Here is a 17159-nt window from a genome sequence, read left to right on the forward strand (position 1 = left end):
TGCTGCCTGCATTGACCCAGCCTGGAACCAGACACTGTTTCTAGCTTCCTGTCTCTCTCCACCTGGAGCCACCCTGCTGGGTGGTGTTCACGCCTCCTGACCGGAGCCCAAGCATAACAGTATGCCGAAGCCATCAAATTTCCAGGGGAAGAGATAGGTCTGTGTCCTGCCGGTGAGTCAATTTTTCACTAATTCAAGATGCCTCCTTCTTTAAAGTTTTATACCTGCAATTCCTGTCAGACTTTGAATTATCCAAGCTATCAGAACTGTCTAGCCTGTGAACTTGTTGGTCAGGAACACTGGTCATGCAATAATTGCAACAAGAAAAATGTCTCTGTCTATCAGGAATGTTTCAACTGTCTGGCTCCTAAACCAGGGTGGTGGAAATGCTCCTGTCTTCCGTGTTTGTTACCACCAGGCAAACCCTGCCCCCGGTGTTCTGCTCTAGGACCAGCTGTGCCATTAAAAAAAGCTATCAGCTCTCCTAACCAGTATTCTGTTTCTGGCTCAACTAAAACAGACATTTTTGCTGGCAGTTTGTGGATAGAAAAACCCAGGACTTACCTGGCCAAGAAGGCTTCTGTGACACCAGTGCTAGAGCCTCAGGAACAGGTTTCTCTCAAACGGAGAGAGTTGATTAACTCTAGCAGGGCTCTGCTTCCCACAGCTGCTGTTGAGACACTAACGAGCACATTCCCTAGACGTCCTAGAACTGCCTGTGCCTTCTCTAAACTGCTCCTCCAGAAACAAAATAAGGAGCCTCAGATTGTGGCTCGAGGTATCAAGCCCACAGCAGTGCTACTTGAGTCTTCTATGTGCACTGCTTCAAACCTTGCTGCTCTGCCATCTGAGCCTGCTGCATCACCCCAGGGGGGGGGGCAAGCCTGCTGCCTCGCCCCAAGAGGGGGCCAAGCCTGCTGCCTCGCCCCAAGAGGGGGCCAAGCCTGCTGCATCGCCCCAGGAGGGGGCCAAGCCTGCTGCATCGCCCCAGGAGGGGGCCAAGCCTGCTTCATCGCCCCGAGAGGGGTCCGATCCTGCTACAACGCCCGGAGAGGTGTTCCAGCCTGCTGTTTCATCCCGAGAGGGGCCCGAACCTGCTGCACTACCCCGAGAAGGGCCTGCTAAACCGGTCCTGCGGCCACCCCCGGAGGGGCTCAAACCGGTACCGCTAACAGACTTTCTAACTCAGCCATCTGAGCCTGTTGAATTGCTCCAGCTGTTGTTGCCCTCGGAGGGGCCAGATCTCATCTTTAAGTACCCCCTGCTAAGATGGGACCCAGGAGGAGGGGGAGGCCTTGAGGAGGGGGTACTGTTACAGTTTTGGCTGCAGTGCAACCGCCTCACCACCAGGGGTCCCTCTAGTGCTGGCTTTCCGGACAGGCCCAGTCCATCTTATCTGTCCACTCTGTGCTCTGGGTGTGTCCTTATAACCCTGCCTGACAGTTGCCTCGGTGCTTCGGCATCGAGCTCACCTGGGCTCCCTGCTCTAGCCTTGTGCGGCCTTCGGGCCTTTCCTTGCCTTGCCCTGCGTGGCCTTTGGGCCTTTCCTTGCCTTGCCTGGCCTTCGGGCCTCCTTCCTCGCTGTTCTCACCTGGCCTACGGGCCTTCTGACCTGCCTGCTCTGCTTACGGTGTGTGGCCTACGGGCCTTCTGTGTATGTGTGGCCTATGGGCCTTCTGACCTGCTTGCCCCGACTATGGTGTGTGGCCTACGGGCCTTCTGTGTGTGTGTGGCCTACGGGCCTTCTGACCTGCCCCGACTATGGTGTGTGGCCTACGGGCCTTCTGTGTGTGTGTGGCCTACGGGCCTTCTGACCTGCCCTGCCCTGCTTATGGTGTGTGGCCTACGGGCCTTCTGTCTGTGTGTGTGGAGCCTACGGGCCTTCTGACCTGCCTTGCCCCGCTTATGGTGTGTGGCCTACGGGCCTTCTGTGTGTGTGTGGCCTACGGGGCTTCTGACCTGCCTTGCCCTGCTTACTGTGCCCTGACCCAGCCTGAACTTAGACTCTCTGCTCATTGCCGCCTGCCCTGACCCAGCCTGAACTTGGACTCTGCTCATTGCCGCCTGCCCCGACCCAGCCTGAACTTAGACTCTGCTCCTTGCCGCCTGCTCTGACCCAGCCTGAACTAGACACTGCTTATTGCTGCCTGCATTGACCCAGCCTGGAACCAGACACTGTTTCTAGCTTCCTGTCTCTCTCCACCTGGAGCCACCCTGCTGGGTGGTGTTCACGCCTCCTGACCGGAGCCCAAGCGTAACACCATGCCTTGGGACTAAAGAGAGTCTCACACCAAAGGGTATCTTTAAACAAAACTATTTCACATTTCTAGGGTTACCAGCAGTCAAAGAAACTCAATGCATGAGGTATCTACTTTTTAATAGCAAATCGTTCCACTTAATCATCATACAATTGTTTTCAGACTTTCCCAGTCTATTTTGGTCATCAGAAACAACTAGCTGTATGGATGTAGCCATTGATTGGTTTGAATGGCAGTTCCATTAAATGTGAGAGGACCACATAACAGATCCCTGGGGCACTCCACTATTCACCTCTCCTTTACCAACTCTCTGTTTTCTATCTTTTAACTAGTTGGCAATCCACAATAGGACATTGCCCCCTAGCCCATTACTTTTTTTTTTTTTTTAAATTATTTTTATTCAGTAAGATACAAGATATAATCACCAGTATGAGAGGAAATATAGTACAATACACTGAATAACTAATTAAACTAGTCATCAAGTTATAAATTGTCATCTTATAACCATCATGACTATCAAACAATACCATCTACTATAACATAACAGCAGGCAGTCAGAAATCATACATTGTATATGAACACTTTTTTCCATGACATTTTAATTGCCCTCAAGAACATTATGTCCCTCCTTGTATCTCTATTTTCATATGTATTTCCCCATCCAATTCCTTTCTTCACCCATGCAACCAAACCATCATATTCCTTCCTGTCTCTAACTTATGCCTTGAAACTATCCCAGCCCACTCATGTTCTACTTCATACTTACCCCATTCATTCCCTATAAAGTTATTCATACATACTCTCACCCATAATCATCCCTGCCTCTGCATACCACCTTTGTAACCAATCCCTTTTGAATATTTGTTGAGTTACAATTATGAATGTCACTTTGTAAACAATTGTGAGCTATAAATGGAATGAAGGTATATAAAAATGTCTAAATAAATAAATCCCTCCCATGACTTTTTAATTTCCTAAGTCGTCTCTCATGAGGGACTTTGTCAAATACTTTCTAGAAATCCAGATACACTATATCAACTGGCTCACCTTTCTCCAAATGTTTACACCTCAAACAAATGTAGCTAATTTGTGAGGCAAGACTTCCCTTGGCTAAATTCATGTTGGCTTTGTCTTATTAAACTATGCATATCTATATGTTCAGCAGTTTTGTTCTTTCTGATATTTTCTACCATTTTGCCTGGTAGGGACATCAGACTCACTGGTCTGTAGTTTCCTGGATCACCAATTGATACCTTTTTAAATATTGGTGTTACATTGGCCACCCTCCAGTTTTCAGGTACCATAGATGATGTTACAGATAGTTTACAAATTTCCAATAGCAGGTCCACAATTTCATTTTTCAGTTCTTTCAGCATTCTGGGATGTATACCATCTGATCCAGGTGGTTTACTACTCTTTAATTTGTCAATTTGCCCTAGTACATCTTCCAGGTTCACTGAGATTTGTTTCAGTTCCTTTGAATCATCTGACATGGGTATATCTCTTACATCTTCCTCAGTGAATACCAAAGCAAACAATTCACTTAGTCTCTCTGCTATGGCTTTGTCATTCCTAAGTGCTTCTTTTACCCCTTGATCTTCTAATGGTCCAGTTGACTCCCTCGCAGGCTTTTTAGTGAGAGAGGTAACAGTGGTTGGACCACTTGGCGATAGTGATCATAACATGATCAAATTTGAATTAATTATTGGAAGGGGACAATAAATAAATCCACTGCTCTAGCACTAAACTTTCAAAAGGGAAACTTTGATAAAATGAGAAAAATAATTAGAAAAGAACTGAAAGATGCAGCTGCAAAAGGTTAAGAGTGCACAATAGATGTGGACATTGTTAAAAAAAAAATACCATTTTAGAAGCACAGTCCAGATGTATTCCATGTATTAAGAAAGGTGGAAGGAAGGTCAAACGCTTGCTGGTATGGTTAAAAGGTGAGGTGAAAGAGGCTATTTTAGCCAAAAGATCTTCCTTCAAAAATTGGAAGAAGGATCCATCTGAAGAAAACAGGAAAAAGCATAAGGATTGGCAAGTTAAATGTAAAACATTGATAAGACATCCTAAAAGAGAATTTGAAAAGAAGCTGGCCATTGAGGCAAAAACTCAATGAAAATTTTAAATATATCCAAAGCAGGAAGCATGTGAGGGAATCAGCTGGATCATTATATTATCGAGGGGTTAAAGGGGCACTTAGGGAAGATAAAGCCATCGTGGAAAGACTAAATGAGTTCTTTGCTTCAGTGTTTACCAAGGAGGATGTAGGAGAGATACCCATTCCAGAGACACTTTTCAAGGGTGACTATTCAGATTATTCACAGGAAACCTAGAAGATGTACTAGGCCAGATTGACAAACTGAAGAGTAGCAAATCACCTGGACCAAATGATATGCACCCCAGTGTTCTGAAAGAACTGAAAAATAAAATTTCAGACCTATTACAAGTAATTTGTAACATATCATTAAAACCATCCGTTGTATCTGAAGACTGGAAAGTGGCCAATGTAACCCCAATATATAAAAAGGGCTCCAGAGGTGATCTGGGAAAAGTATAGACCAGTGAGCCTGACTTCAGTGACTGGGAAAAATCATGGAAACTATTATAAAGAATAAAATCATAGAACATATAGACAGACATAATTTAATGGGATACAGCCAGAACAGATTTACACAAGGGAAGTCTTGCCTCACAAATCTGCTACATTTTTTGAAGAGGTGAATAAAAATGTGGATAAAGACCGAACAGGTAGACGTGGTGTATTTGGATTTTCAGAAGGCATTTGACAAAATCCATCATTTATTTATTTTATTTTATTTATTTCTTTTTATTATCATGAGAGACTAAGTAAACTAAAAAGTCATGGGATACGAGGAGATGTCCTTTTGTGGATTGAAAACTGGTTAAAAGAGAGGAAACAAACAGTAGGATTAAATGGTTTATTTTCATTGTGGAAAAACTTGAACAGTGAAGTGCTTCAGGGATCTGTACTTGGACCGCTGTTTTTTAAAATATATTTATAAATGATCTGGAAAAATGCTCAGATTTTCAGAAGATACAAAATTATTCAGAGTAATTAAATCAAAAGTGGATTGTGATAAATTGCAGGAAACCTTGTGAGACTGGTAGACCAGCAATCGATACGGCAGATGAAATGTGTGTACAAGTGCAAGTTGAATCATATAGGAAACATAACCCATGCTGTAGCGACACAATGTTAGGTTTCATTTTAGGAGTTACCACCCAGGAAAAAGATCTGGGCATCATAGTTGATATTACATTGAAATCGTTGGCTCAGTGTGCTGGGCAGTCAAAAAAGCAAACAGAATTTTAGGAATTATTAGGAAGAGAATGGCAGAACAAAGGATATCATAATGACTCACTATTGTTCCATAGTTAGAGCGCACCTTGAAATACTGTGTGCAATTCTGGTCACCGCATCTCAAATAAGAAAAAAAAGAAAGAAAGAAAAGAAAAAACACACATATATATATATTTTCTCCAGTGCAACTATATATATATATATATATATATATATATATATATATATATATATATATAGTTCTCCAGTTGCACTGGAGTACAGAGAAGGGCGACCAAAATAATAAAAGGCATGGAACGGCTCCCCTGTGAGGAAAGGCTAAAGAGGTTAGGGCTGTTCAGCTTGGAGAAGAGATGGCTGAGGGGGGATAAAACAGAGGTCTATAAAATCATGAAAGGACTTTAACGAGTAAATGTGAATTGGTTATTTACTCTTTTGGATAACAGAAAGACTAGGGGGTACTTTGAAGTTAGCAAGTAGCACATTTAAAACAAATCAGAGAAAATTCCTCTTCACTCAACACACAATTAAGCTCTGGAATTCGTTGCGAGAGGATGTGGTTAAGAAGAGCTAGTGTTGCTGGGTTTAAAAATGGTTTGGATAAGTTCCTGGCGGAGAAGTCCATAAACTGCTTTAATCAATAGGGAATAGTCACTGCTCATTGCCAGCATTAGTAGCATGGGATCTGTTTAATGTTTGGGCAAATGCCAGGTACTAATGACTTGGAGTGACCATTGTTGGAGACAGGATACTGGGCTTGATGGATCCCAGCTGGGTTTAAAAATGGTTTGGATAAGTTCCTGGCGGAGAAGTCCATAAACTGCTTTAATCAATAGGGAATAGTCACTGCTCATTGCCAGCATTAGTAGCATGGGATCTGTTTAATGTTTGGGCAAATGCCGGGTACTTGAGACTTGGAGTGACCATTGTTGGAGACAGGATACTGGGCTTGATGGATCCCAGTCTGATCCTGTATGGCATATTTTATGTCCTTATTTAATCAGAGGCCTAAAGAACATTCCCACCAGTAATTTGGCCCCTAGACTGGTAAAAGCAAACCTTTTTCAGATTAAAGAAGTTCGAGAACTAGTGGTCCTGATATGAGGCTTTGAAGTAGTAGAATCAGGAATAACAGAGGAAAATATTTTTTTCACAGAAAGGATTGTGGATGCATGGAACAACCTCCCAGTGGAGGCAATAGAGGCAAAAACAAACAATAACAATTAAAGAAAGGACGGGAAAAGTACAGAGGATCATTAATTGCAAAGAAGTAAGGAAACAGCCAGAGATCAACTGGGGTCTAAGACACTGTAGCAGGAAGTAGCTGGGCAAACTAGATTGGTCCTTATCTGCTATCAAATTGTGTTTCTGTAATGGTGAAGAATGGCAATAAAAGTCGCCATGTGCATAAACCCCATCAGTGAAGATCAGAGCCGAATTTAGGGAGAACAGCACCCTGGGTGAAAACACCCCCCCCCCCCCGAGCCCTCTCTTCAGCCGCAGTGGGATGGGATCTCCGCATCTACACGATTTCAGTCTATGGTCACAGCCAGGCTGGGCCTGTCTTCAGCTGCTGTGAGGTGAAATCTACCACAACCAGGGTGGGTGTGTCGGGATCCTCCATGGCCACGCAATTCCTCTTTGATCATGGTGGGATGGGATCTGCCGTGACCATGCTGGGCCTCTCCTCCTCTGTCCCCATGGTGCTCAGGGCGCCCCTCAGCTGACGGCATCCCAAGCAACCGCCTGGCTCACCCACCCCAAAAACCAGCCCTAGCAAAGATATTAAACAATCTACAATTGTTCGAAAATTTGACAGTTAAAAGTTGGCAATCCTAGCTACCTCTGGTAACTGATGTGGGATAGCTACATGGGATAACATCTTCCTATGCCAATAATGTGATGGAGATCTTGAGGACACAGGAGCTGGCAGAGAAATGCCAGATGCACTCGGCATTGGCAACGCTGAAGTTCCATGGCATTGATAGCACAACTCCTGTCTGGCCTTAGGAGGAGACTTCCAGGATATCAGCCTCTGTCCTCCATGTGCTCCCTGTGTTCTGGATGTTCTGACTGAGCCTTTTTTTGCAAGTAAACCTGGACCTCTTCCTCAGGACCAGTTGCCAAGTCTGGTTGTCCATTTGTCTAAGTCTACTTGGTGGATCCATGAATGTTTTTGTTATCCGCTTTGATTGTTTATAAAGGGCACACCATAAATAATTTTAAATAAGGAGTAGGCTTAGATGTAGGAGCCTTGCTCAGAGTCTGCAGCTCTCACTCTGTTACCTGTTTTCTGAGGTAAGGAAGAGGTTAGAGAGTGGGGATCCTTCAGCTTTATTTTATTCAAACCCTCAGTTGGCTGCTGCATACCCTAGTTTCTGTGATTCAACAAGGTTAGTGAAAACAGCTCCAGCATTGTGTGAAAATAGTTTTTGCAGAACAGTTCTGAGAGACCTGCTTGCAGGCAGCCAATATGCTGAGGATGATATCCATATGACATTGCCAAAAGCTCTCTACAGCTCACAAAAACCTAGGATTTTCTGATCAAGTGCAAGAATTGCACATCCACTGCCTCATAAGCCTCCTCAATCTTTCTGCATCCAAGCTGCACAGATATGCACTTAACTCTTTGCTGAGAATTCTATTTTCTTTCAATAGTTTTTCCAATTTTTCCCAAATTCCGTCTTTGGATTATCCTTCTGACGTTCTCTCCAAGTCTCTGACTAACTTAGCCTATAATATCTTCAGCTTGAATGGAGTCAAGGCCTGCATCTATGGCTGGAAAACCTCCAGCACAGACTCAAATGCTATATCAGTGCCATAGACCCAATCACAATTTCCCCCATCTGTAAACACTGTGTAAGGATACCATAGAGAGCCAAGGCCAGATTTAAGATTTTGGGGCCCACAGCAGTGGCCCTTTGAAGATGTGCTGGCACATGACCCTAAAAGCAAGCTGAAGCAGACTCCTCTTTGGCCTGGCTATTTGGCACTTTTAAAATTTGACGACCTAGGTAGTTGCCCATGTTGCCTATGCATAAATCCAGACATGTTGAGTGCATACCGATTCTGCACCTACAAGATGGAGGCCCTTCGGTCACTGTCCATTGCCACAGGGATGACACTGAAAGGAGGCAAAGTGCCAAATAGAGGGAACCACAGCTCTTGTCCTCTGGCTGGAGACAAGAGACACAGCAGATCACAGAAGTAAGGGCTTAGACGAAGAGGCTCAGCATAAGAGGAAATGGTCCAAGAAAGAATGCTTCAAGCAGAAGAAAGTAGAGTCCACCCATTTAGGACTTCCTCCAAGGTGACAGACTGCTCTGATCAATCAAACTGCCAAGCACCTGTCAGCGCCATGCCACTCTGGCACAAAGTCTGTGAAGGCAGGGCGCGAAGATCTAACACCATGATCCTTGGAGCCATGTGCCTTGGTGTAGGAATGCTTAGCACAGAGTAAATGTTTGATGCAAATCTAGGCAGCACTGGAGAAGTCTAAGGAACACTCGGCATCTAAAATTTTGACAACTGAAGCATGTCGTGTGGCACCAACTTCCAGTGTGAGAACAGATGCCCATTCTAGCCCAAAAAAAGGATGACTCCTCTGCTGGACCATCTTCAGGAGCACCACCGGTGTGAAATGGAGCAACTGTCGAAATACTTAAGGCATTATGATCCCCCAGAAACTGGAAGCAATAGATCCTCTGCTGAAATGTTTTTAGGACCCTTTCCCACTGGAAGATGTGGGGAATTCTCCAGCACCTCCCTCTCTAGAACCAGTGAAACAGGTCTCCACCCAAATTGAAACTCCCTCCAAGCCCCACTTGGAAACCCAGGAAAAGGAATGGAAGAAAAAACTGCAGTTCTGGTGGAACAACTGTCCTTTTCCTCATCAGATGAGCAAGTGCCCTTCGATGCTAATCACCTCACTCCAGTCTTTCCTGGCATTCACATTTCTGTTAGTCAGGAGAAGAGGAGTATAGAAGGGTGACGGCCGCAATGGTTGATTTGGAGGTACTCCCTGGGCAGAAGTCTGCGTACATGTGAGTTAAAATTCTAGCGTATGTCTGATCGTGTGCCCAAACGTGCATATATGGGTACCCGTGCACTTGTTTTAAAGTTAAAGTCTTAGAGAAAAGCTGCGGGAACTCATGTGGAGTGAGGAGCTTCTACTGAACAGTGTCCATAGCTGCAGATGAAAGACAACTAGGGGGCTTTGCTGAGGGCTGCCTGGTGCAGTGCCTACTGCAAACGTGCAAAGCCAGTGAGTGGACATTCCCTGAATATGGTAGAGATGAGCTCCGTTTTTCTGGGTAGGGTCGGGTTTCAGTTCAGGCACTTTGTGGAAAAACTAGTTTTCCCTCGGATTGTTTTTTGGCAAAAACGAAGCTGGAACCCGAACCAGAAACAACGAATAAAAAAAAAAAAATCCGAATCATATAAAAAGCCACCCCAACCCTTCAAATTTACTGTAGTACAACCCCACACCATCCCGATCAGTACCCAAGACTTACTAAAAGCCCTGGTGGTCCAGCGAGGTCCTGTGAGCGATCTCTCCCTCAGGGCCGTCGGGCCTGCTACGAATCAAAATGGCGCTGATGGCCCTTTGCCCTTACAATGTCACAGGGGCTACCGGTGCCATTGGTTGGCCCCTGTCACATGGTAGGAGCAATGGATGGCTCCCCCCCCCCCAAGACTTGCCAAAAGTCCCTGGTGGTCCAGTGGGGGTCCTGGAGCCATATCCTGCACTCGGGCTGTCGGCTGCCAGTATTCAAAATGGCGCCGATAGCCTTTGCCCTTACTATGTCACAGGGGCTACCGGTGCCATTGGTCGGCCCCTGTCATATGGTAGGAGCACAAGATGGCGCCAGCCATCCATTGCTCCTACCATGTGACAGAGGCCGACCAATGGCACAGGTAGCCCCTGTGAAATCGGAAGGGGAAAGGGCCATTGGCGCCACTTTGATTCGTAGCAGGCCCGACAGCCTGGAGGGAGAGAGTGCTCGCAGGACCCCGCTGGACCACCAGGGCTTTTAGTAAGTCTTTGGGAGGGATCGGGATGGTGTAGGGGGGTTGTAATACAGTAAATTTGAAGGGTTGGGGTGGTTTTTTTTTTTAAATAAATTTGTCCCTCCCCCCCCACCTCCACACTAACCCCAAAAACGAATTTTCCCCGAAGTTCGGGGAAAATCCTTTTCGTGTTTCAGGTCCCCTGAACCACTACGAATTAGGCAATTTCATTGAAATTGCCTAATTCGTGACAAACAAATGCACATCTCTAGTACATGGTGCCATGTGATGTTACCCATATGTGGGACTGTTCATCCTGCTGGTCCATGGAAAAATGGGTTTTTCATCTCCTATGAACACAGCAAAAAGTAGATATACTAGTTGACAGCATGCATACTTTTGCCCATGCCAAAACTGGGTAGCGTTGGGGAAAGGGCTGGGGTAAGAAGAGGAAAGAAAGCATGGGAATTTTATTCTGAAATCCGTGTGTATGTGTGTTTATGTGGCGGGTATTTGTATGCATAAATCTTTCCCACGTACAGTGATATCTACTCTTTCAGACCCTGAAGGTCAATATGTAAATTCTCCAAGGTACGATTTACTTCTAAAAACAATTTTTAAAAAGTTGTGCTGTTTAATGCATACACCCCAAATATAGTAAAAAAAAAAAAATAATGGGACTGTGTGTGATCACATTGTTTATCTAACTTTTCAACGCATTTAATTTTGCTTGGAGGGGACAGAACACTTGTCTAAACCTGCTGTTGGACAGATCCTGTAAATCTAACACTGCCAACACTATGCCTCCCGAATCTTTGAAACCGATAAGCCAGTTTAGTCTACATGGCATATGGAGGCACAGCTTTCCTTTAACTAGGATTATATGTGTTTTTCTGCCAGATCCAAGTCCTACAGCACGACAGACTACTAAATTTCTTCTGTTGATCTTTCTAAATGTGATGGCTCCTGTGATATTTTAGCCAGTTTTATTTCTCACCACACTCCCATTTCAGTGCCTTTCAGTCTAGTTCATGAACCCTGAGAGAGTTCTTGGAGACTTAAATCTCTCCCCCTTAGAAGACAGTAGAGAAAGCTATTAAAGACTATTTAGTCTTTATCAGGGTTTAAAGTTTTTTTTGCAGCCAGAGCAGAACATTTCTCCTTTCCTGGTAAATCTCTCAAATGGAAATACCTTAGACAAAGACGTTATGAGCATGGTAATTAGCAGATGCTCTGTTATCCAGGGATGCTAAAATGAAAAAAATAAAATAAAATAAAAAATTCTGTTAAAGATAGCATTAAAGAGGATTCTGGATAGATTAGAAACAATAAAAAAATGAACAGTAGTCTCATGATATGGAGGCCCTGCATGAGTTGTTTCAGAATTTTTTCAAACATCTCTCTCCCTAGATTAACTCCTGATCAATTTATCTTTTTATGTAGTGCAATAACTCAGCTGGAGATAGCAGCAATTAAAATCTAAAAGACAAGGATGCTAAGTTATCTTAAAATTTATTTGGGAGTTAGTATAGTAGCAAAAGCATCTGCATTGTTTCACTTTAAAATTCTACCAATCATCCAGAAAATTAAAAGAAAAGACAGTAATATAATAAATGCTGGCCAAAAAAGACCACATGGTCCATCCAGTCTGCCCAGAAAGTTGCTTATAGTAATAACTGCCGCTCCATGCAGGTTACCACCAAGCAGAAATATTGCACCTAAAGTTAATTTAGGTTACTCTATTTCTTTATTTCCATCCCCTAGGGATTCCATTACTCTTCTCATCTTCATCACTTCTTCCTCTTTATGAAAGATAGGGTTGATATTTTATAGCGGGTAGAATACATTTTCTAACAATGTGTATATTATCTAACAATGTGTATATTATCTAAACTATTGTAGATGTTCCAACATAATCCATAAAAAAAACCCCAAAAAAACAGAAAATGCTGTGAAGATTCTCACATTCTAATAACTAGAAATACAAAAAGAAGATACCAAATGATCAACTCAAAATAATTTATAATTAGATTTTCAGCAGAGGTTAATGAAATATTGACATATTGAAGGGCATCAGATACCTGATAGATCTTATGTTCAGATATGAGTTATAAGTTTGATTTGTGTATCATCTACGGCTAACTTAAGTGAGATATTCAGCAGCACCACCCGGATAGTTAGCTGGATAGCTTTGCAGGTAAAAACTACCTGCAGATTTTAGCCTATGTGGGCTGTTTAAAAAAGATTTTCCTATAAAAACCCAAAACAAAACAAAAAACCCGCATACAGATGAAATCCACCCCCACTCCAACTTAGGTGCTATCTTTGACTCCCAGTTTGTATTTACTCCATTTTACTAGTTAAACTGTAGGCATGTTATTTAACACTCAGTGCGACGTATGAAGAAGCCATGGCTGAAAAACCTTTCTCTGCCATGGAATAAGAACCAACTCACCCTAAATATGCATGGGACATCTTTTGCATTGGCATGAATGACGTCAGAGGCTAGTACAGAGCTGACAGAGAACTGCTGATCCCTGGGAAGAGAGCACACCAGCATCTCTATCAGTAACACTGATTGACAGCTATTAAAAACCTCTAAGCCTTTATTTATTTGATTTATATTTTGCCTTTCAGCACTTCAAAGCAGATTACATTCAGATACTATAGGTATTTCTCTATCCTCAGAGGGCTTACAATCTAACTGGGCAGTGCGTTAAACAGCATATATTGTGTGATAGAGTACTATTGTGGTAATATTGTCCAATATACATAATTTGCATGGCCCTGCCCAAGTTCCCTCCCCTGTTACAATGACCTGCTTTGCATGAAATTTGCATGCATGAGTAATGCAAATGCATGCAAAGAAGGTCATTAATAGGAAATTTAATGTTAATATTTTATTGTGGCCGACTGAGAAAGTGGCAGCCCTGACTCCTCAAAGTTAAAATATAAATTGTTGTTGGGGTATAGTGCCCCCCCCCTCCTGGGCACCCCCTTTTCCTCCAAAGGTATACAAATAATCAATGGGGGTACCCCTCCCCTTCCTCCCCCCAAATATATCTAAAAAGGTCATTTAAGTTCAGAAAGCACCCCCCCAAACACCCCCTCCTGCATCCTCCATATCTTTAAGATTAGAAGGTGGTCCTGCAGCCCCCCTAGCACCAGGCCCGGTCAATGCCATTTTTCAAAATGGCGCCGACCTGACCTTGCCCCTGTCATCTGGGGGCAGGAGCAATTCTCACTCGCTCCTTCCCCACTGGTGTCATCTTGGAAAATATTCTTTTTTATATGCCATTCTTATTTATATTCTGCTTTTTGGCACTTCAAAGCAGATTACATCCAGGTACTGTAGATATATCCCTATTCCAAGAAGGCTTACAATCTATTGTTAGTACTAAGACAATAGAGGGTAAAGCAACTTGCCAAAGGTCACAAGGAGCAGCAGTGGGATTTAAACTCTGGTTTCCCTGGTTCATAGCCCACTGCTCTAACCACTGGGCTACTCCTCCACTCCACTTTAACAATATTGGGGTTGTTCTAGACCAGACAGTTTCTTTATGCTCCTTTCAGCTTCCAGTTCAATTGGAACAAACTTCTGTCTGTCTATAATGGCATGAGCCTTCATTCGCAACTAATTTGGTGGTGTTTTCCCTTTCCCACTTCATAACCTCACCTCCTCCATTAGCCCAGCTACTGCAGTGATAAGTCTTTGGCCAGGGGCTCCTTCTGGAATTCAATATACGTGCACCCTATGTTTGTTGCCACTGAGTGATAGACTCCCTCCCAACTAGAGGCTGTAAAGGTTCCCTTTGCAGCATCCCTAGGCCCCCTGGCCAGCCCAGGGATTGAAACCAGGTCCAGGTATCCAACCCAGATCCTTCCACACAGTAGCTCACGCCATTTCCACTGAGCCTCCAGGCCAGCCTGTTATTAGTTATTTTATTTTTTTGGCAGTGCTTTTAAAGTCCTTATCAAGATCACTCTTAAATGGGAAAGAAGAAAGCAGCCTTTTGTAGGGTTCTCAGATTCCCTTTTGCAGGATTTGTGAAGGTTCCAGCTCAAAGTCCGGAACCTCTGATGGGACATATTAAGTTCCAGATAATGAACCAGAACACAGAACCCCAACTAAAAGAAAAGGAGCATTCTGAGAGTAAGCCAGAGCTGATGCCACCATAGTAAAAGTATTCAGAGCATGAGCAATGAGGTTAGGCAACCTCCAGTCTGCTCAGGTTTTAAGCACATTTCTAATGAATATGCATGACATATACAATTGAAGCAGTGTGCATGCAGACCTCTCTCATGCAAATTAGGGATATGCTTAAAACTGGAGCAGACTGGTGTCCATGAGCCCTGGAGCTTGCCCATTCCTGGTGAGCAGAGGCTTAGCGATAGAGGAGCCCACTGTGTTGCAGCAATGATTCAGTCAGGAGGTATAATCGGTCATTGGTTGCTGCATAAGAGTCACCAGCAAGGTCGCAGGCAACGGGAAAATGGGAGCTGGGGAAGAACAGAGTCAGAGAGATAGTCAGGGTGGGCGCTTCCTACACATCAGGGAGAGCTGCCAGAGAAGCGTACCTTATATCCACCACCTGCATCACAGCTGTGCTGCCCTGGGAGCTCTTCCCCTCCTGGGTGTCGTACAAAAACAGCTTGAAGTCACTGATCACAGCCAAGACCCTCTGCCAGCCCTTCTTCACTCCTGCTGGTTTTGGCACCTGTGTGATGACAAGGGTCAAATGGGTCAGCCAGATGGCAAAGTCCCAAAGAGAGCCAGGAGAGATGGGACTGTCCAATCCCAACACAGGATTTTGCCAGATGGGGGAACGTGGATAAAGGGACACTCTTCCAGTGTAGGATTCTGCAAGGTTGGGGAAGGGGGCACAGGGTAGGAGGAGATTCTGCCAGGCAGGGGGGCCTCCCGGCCCCACTATAGCAGTGGAGAGGTATGATGGGCACTATACACAAGACAAGGATGGTGGTGGGGAAGTTCCTTACTGATAAATATCCCTCATAGGCTGTCCCTGTGCCAGTGACTGGATCCACACCAAGGGTCTTCCTGACCTGGTCCTGGGTGATGGGACATACAGTAGCACCCCCAGAGCAGGCAACATGGCACACGTAGCTGCAAGCTGAAGCAGACACAGAAATAAGATGTTATTTACATTACAAAAAAAGGATAATAAAAATAAAGTGAAAGGTGAAAGGGTCTGGCGTCTGCTGCTTTTAAAGCTGGGCACATTTCCTCCTGAACCATTGCCTCTTGTAGATACAGCGGCAGCATGACATGCAAGACGGCAGGCGGAGCTTCTATTGGGCAGGGATGCTGTTTGCTATAAAGAGGGAGCTGCCATATTCCTGTTTGCTGCCTACTCCAGTGCTCCCCCCTACCATGCGATTGGTAAAAATCACAGAATTCCTGACAAGAAGAGAGAGAAGGGAGTTGGCCACATACCTTCTTCCTCTCCCCCCAATCTCCAGGACCTGTCCACTCACCTGTTTCAAGGAAACGCTCATTCCATGACTCGCAGCATGAGCAGTGCTCTAGGAATTAGACCTCTATCCCACTGCATCACAGGCCCATTTTGAACCTGGATCATCTATACAGCAACACTATGGCCCAAGACAGGGAGCTTTTCATCCCGGACACTGGTAGGGCTAAATTATAGGAAAACTGGTTCTTACCTGCTAATTTTCATTCCTGTAATAGCAGAGATCAGTCCAGACAAGTGGGTTTGGCGTCCCTGCCAGCAGATGGAGGCAGAGAACAAAAACTTGAGGCACTGCTACATAACCGAGAGTGCCACCTGCAGTCCATCAGTATTGATCTGTACCCAAGCTAAAGAGTAGAGATCATTACCCTAACTTTCAGAGCAAACAGATAATTCATGGTTGGAACCCTCCCTGACCTGGAGCCCTCCATGCTCCCAGAAAACCAAACACTAATAACCATATAACACCAAAATCAACTGACTTACAATGTGTAAGTTTCTGCAGTTAATATCAGGATATTCAGTCTTTCGGCAGTAAAAACGAGCTGGGTCTCTGGAATGATCTGTGGTATTACAGGAAAGAAAATTAGCAGGTAAGAACCAATTTTCCTTTCCTGTTCATACCCAGATCAGTCCAGACAAGTGGGATGTACCAAAGCCCCCTAAACCAGGCGGGATCCCGAAAGACCCGTGCGCAGAACATTGTCAAAGGATGCGTCTTCCTGTGCCTGCACATCCAATCGGTAATTTTTGGTGAAAGTATGAAGTGTTGACCACACTGCTGCCCTACATATCTCCTGCAGAGATATCAACTGACATTCCATCCAGGAGTAGAATTCGCTTGCAAGCCCATGGGCACCGCACAACACTTACAAATATAAGCGGAATAAATGACTTCTTTCAACCAGTGAGAAATCATAGCTTTTGAAGCCTTAGCTCCTTTGCTCACCTGCCCCCCTCCCCCCCCAAATAGCACAAATAGGCGATACAAATGCCAAAAGGAGATAGTGCAACAGGGTCCTGTGTACATCCAAAGGATGCAGCTCTGTCTCTGGTGGAGACTATCTAGAC

At 44.5% G+C, this 17159-nt stretch overlaps 1 protein-coding gene across 2 annotated transcripts in view; it reads right to left on the reverse strand.

Moving 5' to 3' along the window:
• CDC42BPG (CDC42 binding protein kinase gamma) overlaps nt 1–17159 on the reverse strand; it is a 217607-nt gene that overhangs the window by 51697 nt on the left and 148751 nt on the right. For both annotated transcript variants that reach the window (XM_029611052.1, XM_029611053.1), the window contains exons 24-26: nt 15595–15728; nt 15175–15314; nt 13052–13133 (exon numbers count right to left, since the gene is read on the reverse strand). In XM_029611052.1, the coding sequence (XP_029466912.1) occupies nt 13052–13133; nt 15175–15314; nt 15595–15728 (356 nt within the window). The remainder of the gene's footprint in view (nt 1–13051; nt 13134–15174; nt 15315–15594; nt 15729–17159) is intronic.

The sequence above is a fragment of the Rhinatrema bivittatum genome, chromosome 8 (assembly GCF_901001135.1).
Source record: "Rhinatrema bivittatum chromosome 8, aRhiBiv1.1, whole genome shotgun sequence".
NCBI lineage: Eukaryota > Metazoa > Chordata > Amphibia > Gymnophiona > Rhinatrematidae > Rhinatrema > Rhinatrema bivittatum.